At 50.1% G+C, this 18,220-nt stretch overlaps 1 protein-coding gene across 1 annotated transcript; it reads right to left on the bottom strand.

Annotated features, from left to right (window-relative positions):
- Window positions 1-415: 415 nt before the first annotated feature.
- On the bottom strand, window positions 416-17,886 carry LONP1 (lon peptidase 1, mitochondrial). The gene is made up of 17 exons (XM_081177658.1): window positions 17,502-17,886; window positions 14,793-14,881; window positions 14,393-14,512; window positions 13,319-13,544; window positions 13,099-13,160; window positions 11,761-11,890; window positions 9,870-9,953; window positions 8,636-8,995; window positions 7,489-7,667; window positions 7,300-7,387; window positions 6,307-6,429; window positions 5,430-5,546; window positions 4,426-4,566; window positions 4,154-4,319; window positions 2,568-2,776; window positions 1,604-1,768; window positions 416-772 (listed from the first exon to the last, which is right to left on the bottom strand). The coding sequence occupies exons 1-17, from the start codon at window positions 17,877-17,879 to the stop codon at window positions 602-604; spliced, it is 2,808 nt and encodes a 935-aa protein (XP_081033784.1). The 5' UTR covers window positions 17,880-17,886; the 3' UTR covers window positions 416-601.
- Between the last annotated feature and the right edge of the window lie 334 nt (window positions 17,887-18,220).

The raw sequence follows: 18,220 nt of genomic DNA, 5'->3' as shown, positions 1-18,220 counted from the left end.
CCGCCCCTCATCCTGCTTTGCTGGGAAGCCAGCAGAACAAGAGGCGCTGCGCAGCCTGCATTCGCTCCCTAAGACGCACACACATCTCCCCTTGCTTTTTAGGAGGGAAAAAGTGTGTCTCACGGAGCGAAAAATATGGTAACCTGAGGGGGGGAAAGGTGGAACCTCTGTTGTCAAACGCTTTGGAAGCTGAACAAGTTGGTTCCGTTTTCAAATCATTTTGGGAAGTCGGTCTCTGTTGATGCCAATTTTGGGTTGCCAGACAGTCTTCCAGAACATGTTTGAAAACTGAGGTTCCGCCGCACAGCCTTACCCTGCAAGCTTCTCTCTAGCGTCTGTCTTCGTGCGATGCGCAACTCTTCCCCACTTGCGTCTGCCGCCCTTTGCCGTTCCAACACATTCCACAGGACTTCCCTTTGCGTTGGAAATTTCACTCAAAGGCTTTTTAATTGGTTCATAATTCACATCATTTGGTGTGCAGCCCATCTCGTGGCAACGGAGGCATAATTGGAGGGTGGCCCACTCTCTTTGACCTGGACCCGGGGCCGGAGCTCAGACGCGGCGGCGTGAGGAGGAACAAAGGCAGCGAGATCCCAGGCGCTCAGTCGTCTCCTCCCTGGGCATCGTGCTTTGGGAAAACAATGTCAAAGATCTCCTTGTAGTGCTCGACAAAATGCACTTCCAGTCCTTCCGTGATGAAGTCCGCCAGGTCGCAGTAGTCCTTCTTGTTCTCCAGAGGCAGGATCATGCAGGAGACCCCGGCTCGCTTGGCCTAGGAGGGCGGGGAGAAAGGCACGGTTAATGGGAAATGAGCAAAAAAACATTTACACTGCTTGGTTGGAGGCAATAGCAATGAGCCAAAAACTCAGAGCAGTTTGCAAAAGAATAAAATCAAGGAAAGTTAACTGCAGTGGTACCTTGGTTTAAGAACAGCTTCGTTTATGAACAACTTGGATTAAGAAGGCTGCCTTGTGAACTTTGGGCTTGGAAGCAGAATATGTTCCGCTTCCTGCTGAGTGTAAATTGAGCCCCCCACTGCTATGGGAAAGCACGCCTTGGTTGAAGAATGGAATTCCAGAACAGATTAAGTTCGTAAACCAAGGTACCACTGTATTTTAAACACACTGAAAAGTAACCAAAATGGACAACAAGCTAAAAACCAGGTTAAAACACACATTTTAATCTGAAAAATGGGGCAGGGCAGTTCACAGAATAAAATCAAGATATAAAACCACAAAATACCCAATAAAAAAACAACCCAATAGCAACCCCCCCGAAAAAAACACAGTTTAAAAGGGCATCGGAGGTCTTGTTGGCTCCTGTCCCGGGATAGCTCATTCGGTATGGAGCTTGAGACTCTTAATCTTGGGGCTGTGGGTTCGAGCCCCGTGCTGGGCAAAAAGATTCCTGCCTTGCAGGGGGTTGGCCTGGATGACCCTCGGGGTCCCTTCCCAACGCTACCATTCTTGGGGATAAGAAATGGTAGCCTAATAGACAAATGCTACAGGTACACAGAATGGAGAACGGTTGGCAGAGTTGGTGAGCAGGATCAATCCCCAATCCCTGCCTGGAAGACCTGCTGCAGTTCTGCTCCCCGACTTACCGCAATGGTCTTCTCCTTGATTCCTCCAACGGGAAGGATCTTGCCTGTCAGAGACACCTCCCCGGTCATGGCCACGTTCTGCCTCGCGGGCTGCCCCATCGCCAGGGACAGCAAGGCCGTCACGATCGTGCAGCCGGCGCTGGGCCCGTCCTTTGGGGTGGCTCCCTGCGCACAGAGAGGGAGAGGGGCAAGGCTTAGTCTGCGCAGATCAGAGACCAGGAACTCCCACCCAGTAATAATAACAACAGAGAGGGTGGGGGAATCTTGCCGCCTTCAAACTCAGAGTGGCACATGCTCTGGTTTTCTCCCGCTTGGACTACTGCCATGCGCTCTACGTGGGGCTCCCTTGGAAGGTGACCCCGAAACTGCAATTAATCCAAAATGTGGCAGCTAGACTGGGGACTGGGAGTGGAGACCATATAACACATGTCCTGAAAGACCTACATTGGCTCCCAGGACGTTTCCGAGCACAATTCAGAGTGTTGGTGCTGACCTTGAAAGCCCTAAATGGCCCAGTAGACCTGAAGGAGTGTCTCCACCCCCATCGTTCAGCCCGGACACTGAGGTCCAGCTCTGAGGGTCTTCTGGCAGTTCCCTCCCTACAGGGAACCAGGCAGAGGGCCTTCTTGGTGGTGGCACCCTCTCCCATCAGATGTCAAGGAAATAAACAACTGACTTTTAGAAGACATCCGAAGGCAGATTAATGACTGATGTTTTATTGTATTTTAAATCTCTTGTTGGAAGCCGCCCAGAGTGGCTGGGGAAACCCAGGCAGATGGGTAGGGTATAAATTAATTTTAGTAATTTCCTGACTCAAAAGCTTGAGAGAGCAAAAAACAGCAACCTCTGTGCCACCAGCAAAAAGTGCTTTGTGAGGACTAGAAAGCTTAATGACTGTTTGTTTGCGATGGGAGAAGGAGGAAGAGGGAACCCTGAACAGCACCCCATCCTGCCTCGTTCCTACCTCCGGGACGTGCAGGTGGAGGTGAGACGTCACCAGGAAGTCGTTGCCAGGATCCCTCTCCATCAGGAAGGCCCGGGCGAAGGTGTAGGCGATCTTGGCGCTCTCCTTCATGACGTCGCCCAGCTGCCCGGTGACCTCCAGGGAGCCCTCCTTGCTCTCTCGGTCCTTGGGGCGGCGGAGGGAGGTCTCAACAAACAAGGTGGAGCCGCCTGGGAGGGGAAAAGGGGGCGAGACATTCAGTGGAACCTTGGCTCCCAAACACCAAAAACCCAGAAGTAAGAGCTGGGGACCCAACCAAGGGCCAGTCGCACCTCGAAACCTCGAGCGCCCCAGATATAACACCACCTCTTTTATGAATACAGTGGGACCTTGGTTCTCAAACACGAAAATCCGGAAGTAAGAGTTCCGTTTTCCGGCTGTCGACTATTATTTCTGGGGCGCCTGCACCAATCAGAAGCCGCGCCTCGGTTTCTGAACATTTCGGAAGTCAAACAGATTTTCGGAATGGATTAAGTTTGGCCAGGGGGCAGCAGACTTTTTCAACAGGGGGCCAGTCCACTGTCCCTCAGACCTTGTGGGGGGCCGGACTATATTTTGGGGGGAAGTATGAACGAATTCCTATGCCCCACAAATAACCCAGAGATGCGTTTTTAATAAAAACACACATTCTACTCATGTAAAAACACGCTGATTCCTGGACCGTCCGGGGGCCGGATTGAGAAGGCGACTGGGCCGCATCCAGCCCCTGGGCCTTAGTTTCCCTACCCATGAGTTTGGCACTTTGGTTTTTGCTCTTTATTTTGCCTTTTTGTTTTTGAGGCATTTCCAGTTAATTTGTTTTTGCGACTGTGTGGAACCCAGTTCAGCTACTGATCGATTGATTGTGCAACTGGGGAAATGGATAAAAGCCCCCCATCCAAACAAAGACTGTCATCAGTGCAGCTAAGAAAAAAGTTTAATCTTCATTTTATCATCTACAATACTGTCTTATTTATTTTATAGTACAGTACATTAATTCTGGCTTCCATTTTATGGCTCAGTAGTCTCATTAGATAGCTAATGAGAGTCAGTGTGGTGTAGTGGTTAAGAGCGGTAGTCACGTAATCTGGGTAACCGGGTTCGCGTCTCCGCTCCTCCACATGCAGCTGCTGGGTGACCTTGGGCCAGTCACACTTCTTTGAAGTCTCTCAGCCCCACTCACCTCACAGAGTGTTTGTTGTGGGGGAGGAAGGGAAAGGAGATTGTTAGCCGCTTTGAGACTCCTGAAGGGGAGTGAAAGGCGGGATATCAAATCCAAACTCTTCTTCTTCTTCTTCTTCTTCTAAATCCATGTTCAATTGCTGTCTTAGGGGTTGTTCTCAAAAGTCTTGTTTTGCATTGCTTTCCATGGGAAAGCGCTCCTTGGGTTTTGGAACGGACTTCCTGGTTTTCGGCATTTGAGAACCAAGGTACCACTGTATCGGGAATTGTATTGTCATTTTGACATTGATACAATGAGGCTAGAATTGGATTATTGTAATTGAAAACTAATAAAATTATTATCCAAAGAGAGAGAGAGAGAGAGAAAAGGCGTTTCCGAGTCTCACCCATGGCGGTCCAGGCCAGCCCCATCACCACCCCAGGGGGGGTGACGTCGTACATCCGGTCCACCGTGAAGATGGGCCTTCCGACAAAATTCTGGAGATTTTCCGGCGTCACCTCCACCTTCTCCGCCTCCCCGCTGACAATCTTGTAGGCCGATTTCCGCAGCACCTGAGCGAGCAAATGGGATGGGGGTTGGAGCCCTTGTTTTGGGGGGCGACACAATGCCTCAGTTCTCCCCCCTTCCCCACCAGCCAAAGGGGGGTTCCTTTCTCACCTTCTCCACTTGCTTCTGCAGGTTCCTCACTCCGCTCTCCCGGCAGTACTGCTTAATGAGGACGGTCAGGACGTCCGGTGTGATGCTGGTCTTGGCCTCATCCAGACCGCACAGGACCCTGGCCTGGGGGACGAGGTATCTCTGGGGGAGGGAAAGAGAGATGGGGTCAGGCTCCCCACAAAAGACACAAAACCCTATATAACACACTGTATTTTTCGTGTATAACACGCCCCTGTGTATAGGACGCCCCCTATTTTGTGGGACTTGAAATTTAGAAAATTTTGAGGGCGACTGCCCACAGTTTTGGAGCTTTTTTTGGGGGGGGGAGGCAGAAAATTGTTCACCCAACTGCCCAACATAAGCCAATGCTCACTTGCCGCTGCCAATCTCCCACTCACAGAATCCCGTCCCCCCCTCTGCACTACCCATGTATAAGACAGCTACAAATTTTTGACACTGATTTATCAGAAAAATAACTTGGCTTATACATGGGAAAATGTGGTAGATGTCATAAAGGAACGCCCGATCATATAAACAGCGCCTGGGGGATCTGGTCCTCATTGAAACCTCATTTTCCCTCCATCCCAGAGTGAGTTGTGTTGAATGCCCACTCTGGGGCTGTTCCCACCCCACCCCTGAGTTGAGATCCCTGCATTGTAGGGGGTGGACTAAATGGGCTCTGGGAGTCCCTTCCAATTCTACCATTCTTAGGAGCAGCTCACCTCCCGCCCTCTTTTGTGGGTCTTGCAAAAAGCTAAACCCAGAGGCAGACTTAAGCCCGGTGCCCGCTAAAAAGAGAATTTCCCTCCTCGTCTCCCTAAACCCATCGCAGACGAAACTGCCTTTCCGCAAGAGCTGGGCTCATTCATTTCAAGCAAATTTCAAGTTAAGACGAGGCCCTGCGAGACCAGGGTTCGAATCCCGCTTGGCCAGGGCTTTGGGGGTTTGAGAGGCGCAAGCCGAGCCCCAGGGGGGCGCTAGGGGCTGCCAGGCCCAAGGCTCACCTCCGCGATGGCCAGCTTCTCCTGTGCCACGTAGCCCGAGATGTTGATCATCTCCATCCTGTCCCGCAGGGGCTCCGGGATCGTCTCCGTCACGTTGGCCGTGCAAATGAAGAGCACCTGGGGGGGGGGGCACACGAGGCGGAGAGCGCGGTTGGGCCTGGGCAGACCCACAAAGCCAGACCAGAGCCACTCTGGCCTTGCGGGCGCAGAGAAGCGGCGCTCAGTCCTGGCCGCTTTGCGATTCATGTGCAGGAAAAGGGGCAGAGATAGGAGTTGTGTAAAAAGGAAGGGTGTTTGGCCCACCAAAAAAACCCACCTTTTCTGCTAGGGATTACAGGGACAGAAATTCCCCCAAAAAATATATAGTTAAAATATGAAATTATTCAGATTATTTGAAGAAATACTACAACATGAAGCATCTGTGAGCAGGACTGGAACAGGAAAATTTAGAGACGGTAGTGTTACGATTTTGACGTAAGAAGAGGGAGGACGAGCTGCGACAAATGCGGGGAGGGTTAAGAAAAATGTCACAGGGAAAGAGGTGGGAAATTGCTAATTTAAAGGATTTTTAAAAAAAATTCTGTAGTGGAATTTCTGGAAATTGGGTAATTGGGAATTTGGAAATTTCTGGAAATTGGGTAAAACGTTTTTAAAAGATGAAAAGCAGTATATAGAAATATGCCCATCCCAACTCCCCTCGCCACAGATGGCGAATCAGTAACCCCCAAGGAGTTTCTCAATCCCGGGCTCCCTCCCCGCTAACCACTGGTCCTGCTGGGGGGCCCAGCCAAACACCCCCCCCCCACCGCCAAAGGTCCAGGGAGCCCAGCAGAGAGAGAGAGAGAGAGAGAGAGAGAGAGAGAGAGAGGGAACGCACCTTGGAGAGGTCGACCGGGACGTCCAGGTAGTGGTCCAGGAAGTTGGCGTTCTGCTCTGGGTCCAGCAGCTCGAGGAGGGCGGAGGAAGGGTCCCCTTGGTAGCCCCTGCCAATCTTGTCCACCTGCGGCACAGGAGCCGCGTCAGCGCCAGGGAGGAGCAGGCCCCTCAAGGGCGCTGACACGAGAGTGGGGCCTTTTCTGTGGCGGCTCCACATTTGTGGAACGCTCTCCCCAGGGAGGCTCGCCTGGCCCCTTCATTACACTAGGCAAAACTCTTCCTCTTCAACCAGGCCTTGAGCTGACTAGCGTCCTATATATACCCATTTAAATGCGTTGATGGGGAGGGGGGGTTATAGTTTTCTGGGGGGGGGGTGCTGTTCCTGTTTCCATTACGTAACTTGGGTTATGTTATGTTGTGAGCTGCCATCAGATGTAGGGCGGAATACAAATCAATCAATCAGTCGATGAATCAATTAGTAAGAGCCGGGGGGAGAGAATAATGATAATTTCTAATTTATACCCTGCCCGTCTGGATGGGTTTCCCCATCTATTCCCCATTTTATTGGTGGCTCCCAATAGAATATTAAAAGCAGAATAAAACTTCAAACATTAAAAACTTCCCTAAACAGGGCTGCCTTCAGATATCTTCTAAAAGTCAAAGAGTTATTTCCTTGACATCTGATGGGAGGGTGTTCCACAAGGCAGGCGCCACCACTGAGAAGGCCCTCTGCCTGGTTCCCTGTAACTCGCTTCTCGCAGGGAGGGAACTACCAGGAGGCCCTCGGGAGAGGGACCCCAGTGTCCGGGCTGAACGATGGGGGTGGCATACGAATAATAACAATAATTTATTATTTATACCCCGCCCATCTGTCTGGGTTTCCTCAGCCACTCTGGGCAGCTTCCAACCAACAATCAAAATTACACGAAAACAATCATTCATTAAAAACCTCCCGACAAATCAATCAGTCAATCAATGAGCAAGACCCCATTACCTCATCGATCAGAATGAGGGGGTTCTCCGTCTTGGTCTTCTTCAGGCACTGGATGATCTTTCCGGGCATGGCCCCCACGTACGTCCGCCTGCGTGAGAAGCACAGGACCGCAGAGTTGGAACCAGGGAGCCCCAGGGCATCATCTAGTCCACCCCCCAACTAAACTGTCTGCGGCCGACGGCCCCCCACCTGTGCCCCTTGATCTCGGCCACGTCCGTCATCCCTCCGACGCTGAATCGGAAATACTCGCGGTTCAAGGCCCGGGCGATGGAGCGGGCGATGCTGGTCTTGCCCACGCCGGGGGGGCCAAAGAAGCAGAGGATCTTGCCCTGAGTGGAGCCTCGCAGCTGGCTGACCGCAATGAATTCCTGGGCAGCCGAGGGGACAGAGATGGGTCAGAAAGACAGCAAAGAAAACAAGTTTATTTCCTGTTGTTGTTACATACTAGTTTTCAATTATTAATATGCTTTAACGGAAAATAAAAACATAAATATGTATATATGTATGTATGTGTGTGTGTATATAATTGTAACTGCACAGGGTAAAATAAGATGTGGAAAAGGGGGGGGGTGGACAGCACCCATATACAATACAATTTAAAAAACCCAGAACTTATTGCGAGATTGCTACTGTAGTTGCCCTGTATTTAAGCTAAAACAAGTGTTTTTAAAAACGAAAGCCAAATATCACTTAAAGTTTGTCTACTTTCTGCTTGTTCTGTGAACTGCCCTGAGACCTCTGGGTATAGGGTGGCATATAAATTCAATTAATAATAAGAATAATACGCTAATACCCCATTTGTTCACGAGCTGCGAGTTTGTACATGCCTTCTGTCCGTTGCTCTTAAAAAAGAAGAAAGGGAGCAAACCATGGTTCATACCTAACCGTGGTTTAGAGGGCAATATATAAATTCAATAAATAAGAATAAAAGAAAATACCCTATTTTTTGCTCTATAAGACTCCCTTTCCCCCCCCCCCTCAAAAGTAAGGGGAAATGTGTGTGCGTCTTATGGAGCGAATGCAGGCTGCGCAGCTATCCCAGAAGCCAGAACAGCAAGAGGGATTACTGCTTTCGCTGCGCAGCGATCCCTCTTGCTGTTCTGGCTTCTGAGATTCAGAATATTTTTTTTCTTGTTTTCCTCCTCCAAAAACTAGGTGTGTCTTGTGGTCTGGTGAGTCTTACAGAGCGAAAAATACGGTGCCTATCTTCTGTCCGTTGCTCTTAAAAAAGAAGCAAGGGAGCAAACCGTGGTTCATAGCTAACCGTGGTTCAGCGCTTGGGGGAAACACGGCCTGCGTTTCCGCCCGGCCTCGGAGGCGCAGCGTGTGCCCTTACCAGAACCCTCTTCTTGACGTCCTCCATGCCGTAGTGGTCCTCTTCCAGGACGGCCTGGGCCCTGGACAGCTCCAGGTTCTCCTCGCTGCACTTTCCCCAGGGGATGGAGGTCAGCCAGTCCAGGTAGTTCCGCGTGACGTTGAACTCGGACGAGTGGTTGTCCAGCAGCCCCAGCTTGTTCAGCTCCTCGTCGATGACCTCCATGACGTGCTGGGGGACCACAAGGTCCTTCAGCCGCTCCCGGAACTTCTCCTCGATGGCGTCCTTGTCCTCCTTCTCCAGGCCCAGCTCCTTCTTGATGATCTTCAGCTGCTCGTGCAAGAGGTACTTGCGGTGCGTCTGCTTGATCTTCTCCTCCACCTGACGGAGGGGAGACAGGGGAGACGGCGGAGGGGCGTTGGTGGGAGGAGGCCGCCCTGTCCTGAATGGGGCAACTGGGTCCCCGAAGGACCAGGTGCGCAGCCTGGGGGTCATTTTGGACTCCCAGCTGTCCATGGAGGCGCAGGTCAGTTCTGTGTCCAGGGCAGCTGACTCCCAGCTCCATCTGGTACGCAGGATGAGACCCTCCCTGCCCATGGACTGTCTCGCCAGAGTGGCGCATGCTCTGGTTATCTCCCGCTTGGACTACTGCCATGCGCTCTCCGTGGGGCTCCCTTTGAAGGTGACCCGGAAACTGCAACTAATTCAGAATGTGGCAGCCGGACTGGGGACTGGGAGTGGAGACCACATAACACCGGTCCCTGAAAGACCTACATTGGCTCCCAGGACGTTTCTGAGCGCAATTCAAAGTGTTGGTACTGACCCTGAAAGCCCTAAACGGCCCAGTATCCCTGAAGGAGCGTCTCCACCCCGGACACCGGGGTCCATTTCCTGAGAGCCTTCTGACGGTTCCCTCCCTGCGAGAAGTGAGGTTGCAGAGAACCAGGCAGAGGGCCTTCTCGGTGGGGGCTCCCGCCCTGTGGAATGCCCTCCCGTCAGATGTCAAGGAGGGAAACAACTATCTGACTTTTAGAAGACATCTGGAAAATGTTCCCTGTTTAGGGACATTTTTAATGACTGATGTTTTAATGTATTTTTAATCTTTTGTTGGAAGCCGCCCAGAGTGGCTGGGGAAACCCAGCCAGATGGGCAGGGTAGAAATAATAAATTATTATTATTATAATATTATATTATAATCAACATCATCATCGCCTCGTTCTGCCCCCAAATACCTCCCAGGAGACCTTCTGCTCACCTCCCGCCCAAGACGTTGCTGGAGTTTGCTGAGTTCATACTCTTTCTTCAGCAGAGAGAGGGCTTTGTAGAGGCGCTTGGGAATCTAGGAGGAAAGGAAAGAAATCCCCATGTGTGTCTTTTCGGGGCCTTGGGGTTCAGGGGAGGGCGAGTCACGTCCAAGAATTCTTGATCCGTATATTTCTAGCCCGCCTTTCTCCCAAGGTTCAAGGAGACACCCGACATATTAAACACATCATCATAAAATGAAATCGTTACTAGTTAAAAAAACAATAGTTTGAATGAATCACAAGCCCATCCGGATCCTTGTTATAGCAGTTCTCTGCTTTATATGAAATTAATTATCTTTGCAAAACGATAGTGCTGCGCATCTGGAGCCAGGAATTAAAACAGGAGCCCAAGTGTCCACCATCGCCTGCACCTAAGTTTCCAAAGACCTGCCTTGAAATATTTCCCGCCTGGAAAAATATTAAGGGGGGGGGAGTACCGAAGCGATTTTTAGCAACACCCCCCTCCAAAAAAAAATCCCCCAATGTGGCTGCCGCCGAGGAAAGGTGCGACAATAAGTAACCAAACAACTAAACCCCTGTGTTGCAAACAATTATCAGTAATTTCCAAGGCAACACGATGACCAAGTACAACAATGCAATATCAATATAAACTCTTTATATAATCTATAATATCAATATAAATAAAACCAAAAGTACATACCCCATCTAGACGGTGCATGGAATTGTATAACAACAATATCTATGGAGCAGTGGTCATAAAGTTCTGTAACCACTGCTACTGACTGCATGTTGCCAGAAACCTGAAAAGCCGACCCCAGGTGGGGCTCCTCACCAGGAGATTGAGCTTAAAGATACAGCACAATTTAACAGCCAGAATGTAAAGAATCAAATAAAACTAATGAGATCCAATTCAGAATTAAGTCCTCCTGGTGAACGGTTTTGAACATAAAGATAAACCGAGATTCCTGCTGTCGTAAGCGTCTTTCATAATCTTGTCTAATACTTATGGCTTTCTGATTCACCCACAATACCGTGAATAATAAATTCATGTCCGAATGGTTATGAGAAACAAAATGTTCCACAAGAGGAGCCTCCAAATTGCCTCCGTTCACGCATTCGTAATGCCAGTTTGGAGGCGCCACTTTTGGTTTTATTTCATATTTCATACTGAATTGTCAATATAGTACATGCAGGTCATTGTTTCAATAATTCATTTGCAGTTTATGAAGCGTGTCTGTATCCTTCTGCTGTGCTGAAGAAAAATTCCACAAAACAGTGGGTATATCCGGAATCACTGTTCACTACGTCTGTTTGCAGACCACTTTGGCAGCGACGGACGTCATAAAACAAAGCTTTACAGCTTGTTTTCACCAGATAAGAATCTGGCCCACTGCATCTTTCAGAGACTTGCACAGTCCACAAAGACTTTCAGAGACTGATAAGACTTACTTTCAGGGACTTATGAGATTCTGCTTATTGCTCAATGTTCCGTATAGATTATATAAAGAGTTTATATTGATATTGCATTGTTGTACTTGGTCATCGTGTGGCCTTGGAAATTACCGACGAAAGGCCCTCAGCACCCGGCAGGTTCATCTAGAGAAGGCACATCCAGCTCTCTAGAGACTGCGATCGACTCTCAGGACAATAAAACTGGCAGCGATCCACCCATTGTCCTTGCCTAGAGTTGTTGGGCCTTTTTTGGGGGGGGGGGAGAGCACTGTCCAGAATTTTTAAGCTTCTGTTGGGAGGAGTGGCAAGAGTTGTTCAGCTTTTTCGGGGGGGGGGGTGGGATGCTGAAAATCGCTCACCCAACAGTCCACCGCCGCAGAGAATACAGACTTTCACAGGGGCGACGGGACATTGCGCCTCCCCACTTACGTTTGTCTCTTCCAGGATGTCCTGCAGCTCGTGGGACTCGGCCCCCGTCAGAGCGGCCCCCATGTCGCTCAGGTAGATGGGGTTGTCAACGACCCTCTGCCCCGCCTGCATCATCTGAAGCACGGACTCCCTGCGAGGACGGACAAAACCGCAAGTCAGAAGAGCAAGGCTGCCTCTTTCCCGCAAGAGTCCTTCGTTCCCAGAAAAAAGACTGGTTTCTTTCCACACATGGGCAGCTTCTGGGCTCGACTGAGATGTTTCGTATGAGGGAAACTTTTGTCGTATGCGGTGGAATTGCAAAATGATGAAGGAATTCCGGGAAATGATATATAATGAATTGGGAAAAAATGTTTAAAATAACTTTACAGTGGTACCATGGTTCTCAAACTTAATCCGTTCCGGAAGTCTGTTCCAAAACCAAGGAGTGCTTTCCCATAGAAAGGAATGCAAAATAGATTAATCCATTCCAGACTTTTAAAAACAAGCCCTAAGACAGCAATTGAACATGAATTTTACTATCTAACGAGACCACTGATCCATAAAACAAAAGCAAGAATCAATGTGCTGTGCTATAAAATAAATAAGGCAGCATTGTAGATGATAGAAATTTTAAAAAATAAAAAATTCTGACACAGACTGACGATGGTCATTGTTTGGATGGGGGGGCTTTTATCCATTTCCGCAGTCATACAATCAATCCATTAGTAGCTGAACTGGGTTCCACAGAGTCACAGAAATGAAGTCGCAAGTCAGTCATAGTAAAAAAAAAAACCCCTCAAAAAGTCACACAAATAAAAACGCAAAAAAGCAAAGCTCCAAATATGACTTTAGTTTTGGAACGGACTTCCGGAACGAATTCAGTTTGCATTTTGCCCTGCTAAGGCGGAGGAGGGTAATTGGAAGTGCACTGGACCCAAGGACAGAGATGTTTGGTTTGCCTAACAAAACTCCCAATAGGTTGTGAACTCCATATACGAAACCAACACTCATTCGCTCCGTTCCTAAATCCCTCACCCACCCTCTGCCCCAGGGTGTGTGGCAATGGTAAAAAAAATACACAATTCTGAAAGAAGTAAGATGGTTCCAGCATGAAAAATGCAAAAAATAATAATATATCTTTAGGAATCTGAACGTTTACAGACTGTTCAACATATAAAAATGGTCCCAAGGGAGAATAAGACTGGGAGAAGTTTGCTATTCAGTTTGTGGTCGGCTTTCCAAGGCAGCTCCTCAAGGGGGGTCGTGTGAAGGGCCACTTCCTGGGAGGGGGGCATGTGCTGGGGGGAGGCAGGGCCAGGGGGGCAAAGAGGGCGTCGCGAAAGCCTTCTCCGAACCCACCTGTACAGCGGGTTCAGCGCGATGATGTCCCGGATGGTCTTGACGATTTCGGCCGTCAGGGCCTGCGAAGGAAGACAGCGAGAGGGGCGGTTGGAGGGTGGGAAGGGAGAGGGACACCCCTGAGGAACGAACCTCCGTTTCCACTCACCAGACGCCTGCCCAGGAAGGGCAGCGTGACCTTTGCCGCCTTGCCAACTCCTGGTGGTCGACTCTCACTCACCTTGACCTCTTCCGTGACCTGGAATTCCTCGTGGGCCACGTTGTCCACTTCCACCATCAGCACCTCCCCTGGGGAGGCTTCCAGGGGCTCCAACACCACGTCCCCCACGGCCTCCGCCACTTCGCCTGCCTCCCTCTTCGACCGCTTCTGCTTCCGGCGGGTCTTCGGCTTGCTCTCCTCAGCCGCCTCTTCGGGGTCCACCTCCAGCTGCTTGTTGATCCGGATCCTGCAGGCCCAGAGGGGGGAGATGGGGTCAGTCAAGGGATCCCCATTCTCTCTCTCATATATACACACACACACACAGTCTCCAGGCACATGTCTGAGCACAAGTCAAAGTGTTGGTGCTGATTTTTAAAGCCCTGTATGCCTGAAGGAGCGTCTCCACCCCCATCGTTCTGCCCGGACACGGAGGTCCAGCTCCAAGGGTCTTCTGGCGGCTCCCTCACTGCGAGAAGCCAAGTTACAGGGAAGCAGGCAGAGGGCCTTCTCGGTGGTGGCGCCCGCCTTGTGGAACACCCTCCCAGCAGATTTCAAGGAAATACAGTGGTACCTCTGGATGCGAACGGGATCCGTTCCGGAGCACTGTTTGCATCCTGAGTAGAACGTAAGACATGACTGAACGTGTCGCGTTTTGCCACTTCTGCGCATGACGTCATTTTGAGCATCTGCCCATGTGCGAGTGGTGAAACCCGGAAGTAACGCGCTCCGTTACTTCCGGGTCGCCACGGAGCGTAACTTGAAAACGCTCAACATGGAGCACATTTAACCCGAGGTATGACTGTAAATTTCTACAGTCGTACCTCAGAAGTTGAACAGAATCCTTTCCGGAACTCTGTTCAACTTCCAAAACATTCAGAAACCAAGACACGGCTTCCGATCAGCCAAAGAAGAAGAGGAGGAGGAGGAGGAGGAGGAGGAGAGAGGGCAGAATGGAGCAAAGCTATCACTCCCCAGTCGCAAGCGCTCGTCATCCAGTCTTCATCTTTCTCATTTGCTGCTTCCTTCCACGACCCTCCCCTTCGCCGGCGAGGAGGCCAGTGAGGAAGCAGAAGGGGGGGTCTGGGGGGGGTTTACCTCCGGTGCCCCATGACGATCATCCTCAGACGGTCTCCCAGGTCTTGCATCTCGTGAATCTGCACAAAGGTTCCCATCTGGTAGATCTCGTCCAGGTTCTCCACCACGTCCGACTCGTTGCTGGAGATCCCAGCAGGTGTTCAGAATGGCAGGCAGAGAGAGATTTATTTTATTGGGGGTGGGGGGGAACAGTGGCTCTCCAGGGTTTCAGGACCTTCTGCATGCAAAGCAAGTGATCCGCGCCTGAGCTGCAGACCCCACCCCCTTAACTGAAGAAAGGCGGGACATTCAATGCGGGGGGAGAGATTTAAAACTGCGCTTGGCCTTTGGAGCACAATATATGGGTGGCGTTTCTCGCGTGGGACCCCAGGAATGACTGGGGTGAAAGCTCAGGGCTCACCTGTCGTCCTTTTTGAGGAAGACACCAGCGTACGGTTGGGCAAGGCTGACTTTCCTCCGCAGCAACTCAACCAACTTCTTGTTTTTCACCTAAAAGGTTTAATTATTTATTATTATTAATGAATTACCCACCCTTCACCCTAAGGTTCGGGAGCGGGTTAAATCAATTAAAATGCAACACTAAGAACAGCTTAAAACATTTTGCAGTCACAGGAGGAAGGTGGGTCCTAAAAAATAAAGATCTCAAGTGTCCAAAGCCACAGAAGGACGCGTGTCAGTCAGTTAAGGCAAGCCTAGAAGAGAGAGTCTGGCAAAGAGGGGAGCACTGACCTCCAAGTTGAAGCTTTTCTTGGAACAAAGCCCATTTGCTAGGGAGCCAGCCCCAATGAATAAATGAAATCTTTATTGCTAAAAGCTATAAGCCATCGCAATGGGTCACAATGTGGTTAAACATTTTTTTTTTTAAACCCCACCTTAGACTGAGTTTTAGCACACATGAAAAACTTAAAACAAATTCTTATTTCCTGTTAATAGCCTTTGGACTATAATGTAACTTAAACAGAAAACTATCTTTAGAAAGACTTTTCCTCCCAAAGCATTTTATTTTAAAAGTCCGATTTAAAAAATAAATAAATCTGATTTATTTAAAAAAATCATTTTTATAAACACCCTGACTAGAATTAAGGTTTGCTCCTTGTATTTTGAGTAGAAATCAGATGAACGATGGCCGCAGGAAGGTTGTACAAGGCCCCTGATGAGCATTCAGCCATCTCTCTCTCTCTCAGTTCTGCCCTTCCATACCAGCATTTCTAAAATGTGAGATGTCACATCTATCACAGTCCAAGGAAACCAGAGATGCTGAACTGCGGCTTCTGCCCAAGCAAGAGCAGCCCCCATCTCTCCCCCCCAGTCTATCTACCAAACAAATCCTTGAAAAGGTGGCCTTGGCAAGCGCTGGGCCTCTCAAGGGAAAAGCAATGCAAAGGGCAGCATGTCTAATGCGAGTTCTGGACAACACCAAGGCCAAAATCACACAACAGCAGAATTGGGAAGGAGGCAAAAAGCCCTTCAGCTGGAACCACAGCGAAAGAACAGCTGAGAGTTCGAAGCAAAGGAGCTGCGCTTCTATTTTCTTGAAACGAGCGGCAAAGGAGGAGATGATGAAACGCAGTGAAATCTCAGCAGACGGCCGGTTTATGAGTCACATCCTAAAATTCCAGGGATTGTGTGTGTGGCCTCTCCTCCCCTCTCCCACACCAGAGCAGGAAGATAACAACAACAACAACAATAATATAACAATTACAATAATAACTGTAATAATAAAATAATAGTTTGTTTGCATCCTTCCCCCCCCCCCATTATAAGAATGGTAAGGTCTCAAATGTAGAATAAAACATTCATAAATGTACCAGGCAAACACACAAGTATAGAAACCACGTTTACAGGAGAGCAACTCTCCCAAGTTGACCTCAACTCTTTCTCTGCAAGGAGGAAGGAAAGGGGAACAATAATAAGTGTCTTTCCATTTGGACTGCAGGGACTTACACCTCCCTTTCAAAAGACAGTCTGGCAAGTATCTGTTAAGCTGAGCAAACTACCAAGATGCGCAAGAGATTCAGGAACTAAGTATTTTCCATCTCCCAGGAATGGCCAGGCTACCCAGAAAATTCAACTGAGTAAGGCATAATCACCATTATTACAAAAATCTGGGATTACAGGCCAGACCTCTCTCCCTTGCAGCAGGTGCTTCTAATCTCAGCTCATTACACAGTGAAAATACCAGAAAATACCAGTGAAATACTTATTTCACTCATTAGAATGCACATCCATCTCTGACTTTTGTCTTCTGGGTTTCTGTGAGAGTCAGAATAACAACAGGAATTCTAATGCGTGAAATAAGTATTTGATCCCCTCTCAACCAGCCCCGGTGTCAGGCTACCTGGTATCTTCACTGCAGGTAACGAGCTGAGATTAGAAGCAGCTGCCGTAAGGGAGAGATCTTACCTGTAATCCCAGCTCGTTATAGTACCAAAAGACACCTGTCGACAGAAGCAAGCAATCCGGCAGATTCCAAAATAGCCACCATGGACCAAAGAGCTGTCCAAGGATGTCAGGGACAAGATTGTAGACCCACATAAGGCTGGACTGGGCTACAAGACTACCAGCTACAATAAACCTACCATTAACATTATGGACTGGTCATTTCTTCGTCAGAGGGCAAATTTAGTAGGGAATCAAATACTCCCCCCCCCCACTGTAACTGTTTTTTTCCTTTAATAAAGGTCAAGTTTCCTAGCAGCTTTGCTTCTCAATGTTATTTTATTATTTATTGAATTTATATACTGATCTATTAAAGGGGGGGGTGCAGCCTTCTTGGACTTTACCAGTCTAAATTGGTGGGGTCTGCGTTGCCACCGAGGTTGATTCAGAGAAAGAGTTTATTCTGCTCTCCGGGGGGCAGAAGGCCCTTGCGTGGTCAGTCCAAAGAAATGAGGAATTTCATTTTAGAAATGCTCTCTTGGAGAAGGAAAAATGCGGATTTGGGGGCCCGTTTCAGACTGACTGCCCGGTCAGGTTGGGAAACCCCTTCCTTCAGTGGGGCATAGGAATTCCTTCATTGCCCCCCCCCGGTCCGAGACCCCGCCCCCCCCCGCAAAGCTTGCTGCCCCTTGGTCTGGGGGGGGGGACTGGGGGCGCCTTGGGGTCCTACCTCGATGATCTTGATGAAGCGGGGGAAGACGGGGTTCCGGGCCACGGCGATGAGCGGCACGTGCGGGACCCTCTCGGGGACCATGAGGGGCGCCAGCGCCGTCACCGGCCCGCCGCCCGACTCCGCGCCCGAGCCGCCGCCTCCTGCCTCGCCCCCCTCGCCGCCGTCCTCCAGGCCGCCGTCCGAGGGGCCTCGCAGGAAGGAGAGCAGGCGCTGGGGAGGAGGCCGCGGAGCCGCCGGCGGGGGGAGCCAGGCCCGCCCGGAGCCCGCCCTCGCCGCCGCCGCCGCCCAGGGCCGGGCCGCCGCCGCCGGAGCCCGCCTCGGGTCCAGCCGCCCCCGGCACCGCCACAGCAGCCGCAGCGGAGACGCCGCCGACATGGACGCCGCCATCTTGGACAGCGCCGCGCGCGGAGTGATGACGACACCGCGCGACGGCGGAGGGAGGGAGAGAGAGGGAGCGGAAGTGGCGGGGCAGAGCGGCCACTGCCGAACTTCCGGGGGCGAAGGAGGAGGGTCGGAGGCCAGGCGCGGCGGCCGCTGATTGGCCAGTTGCCTTTGCTGGGGCTTTGAATGGGGGAAAGGAAGGAGTTGAAAAAGGAGACATTGCAGTTTATATACGTGTGCTAGATATATATTCATTATATTATATCATATTATAGTCTCATTTTATTTTATTTTACAGTGTATATATATGTGTGTGTGTATGTTGTGTTCATCAT

Source organism: Podarcis bocagei (genome assembly GCF_964188305.1).
Source record: "Podarcis bocagei genome assembly, chromosome: 18".
In the NCBI taxonomy this organism is placed as follows: Eukaryota; Metazoa; Chordata; class Lepidosauria; order Squamata; family Lacertidae; genus Podarcis; species Podarcis bocagei.
This window is presented reverse-complemented; position numbering and strand designations above follow the sequence as displayed.

What these genes read in the sequence shown, in the direction of transcription:
- LONP1 (XM_081177658.1), bottom strand. Translation starts at nt 17,879, where the DNA reads ATGTCGGCGGCGTCTCCGCTGCGGCTGCTGTGGCGGTGCCGGGGGCGG. An exon ending in GCGCTGAACCCGCTGTACAG is followed by an intron (nt 11,891 to 13,098) that starts GTGGGTTCGGAG and finishes CCGTCCTCGCAG; the next exon opens with GGAGTCCGTGCTTCAGATGA. An exon ending in GCTGGCCTGGACCGCCATGG is followed by an intron (nt 2,777 to 4,153) that starts GTGAGACTCGGA and finishes TTCCCCTCCCAG; the next exon opens with GCGGCTCCACCTTGTTTGTT.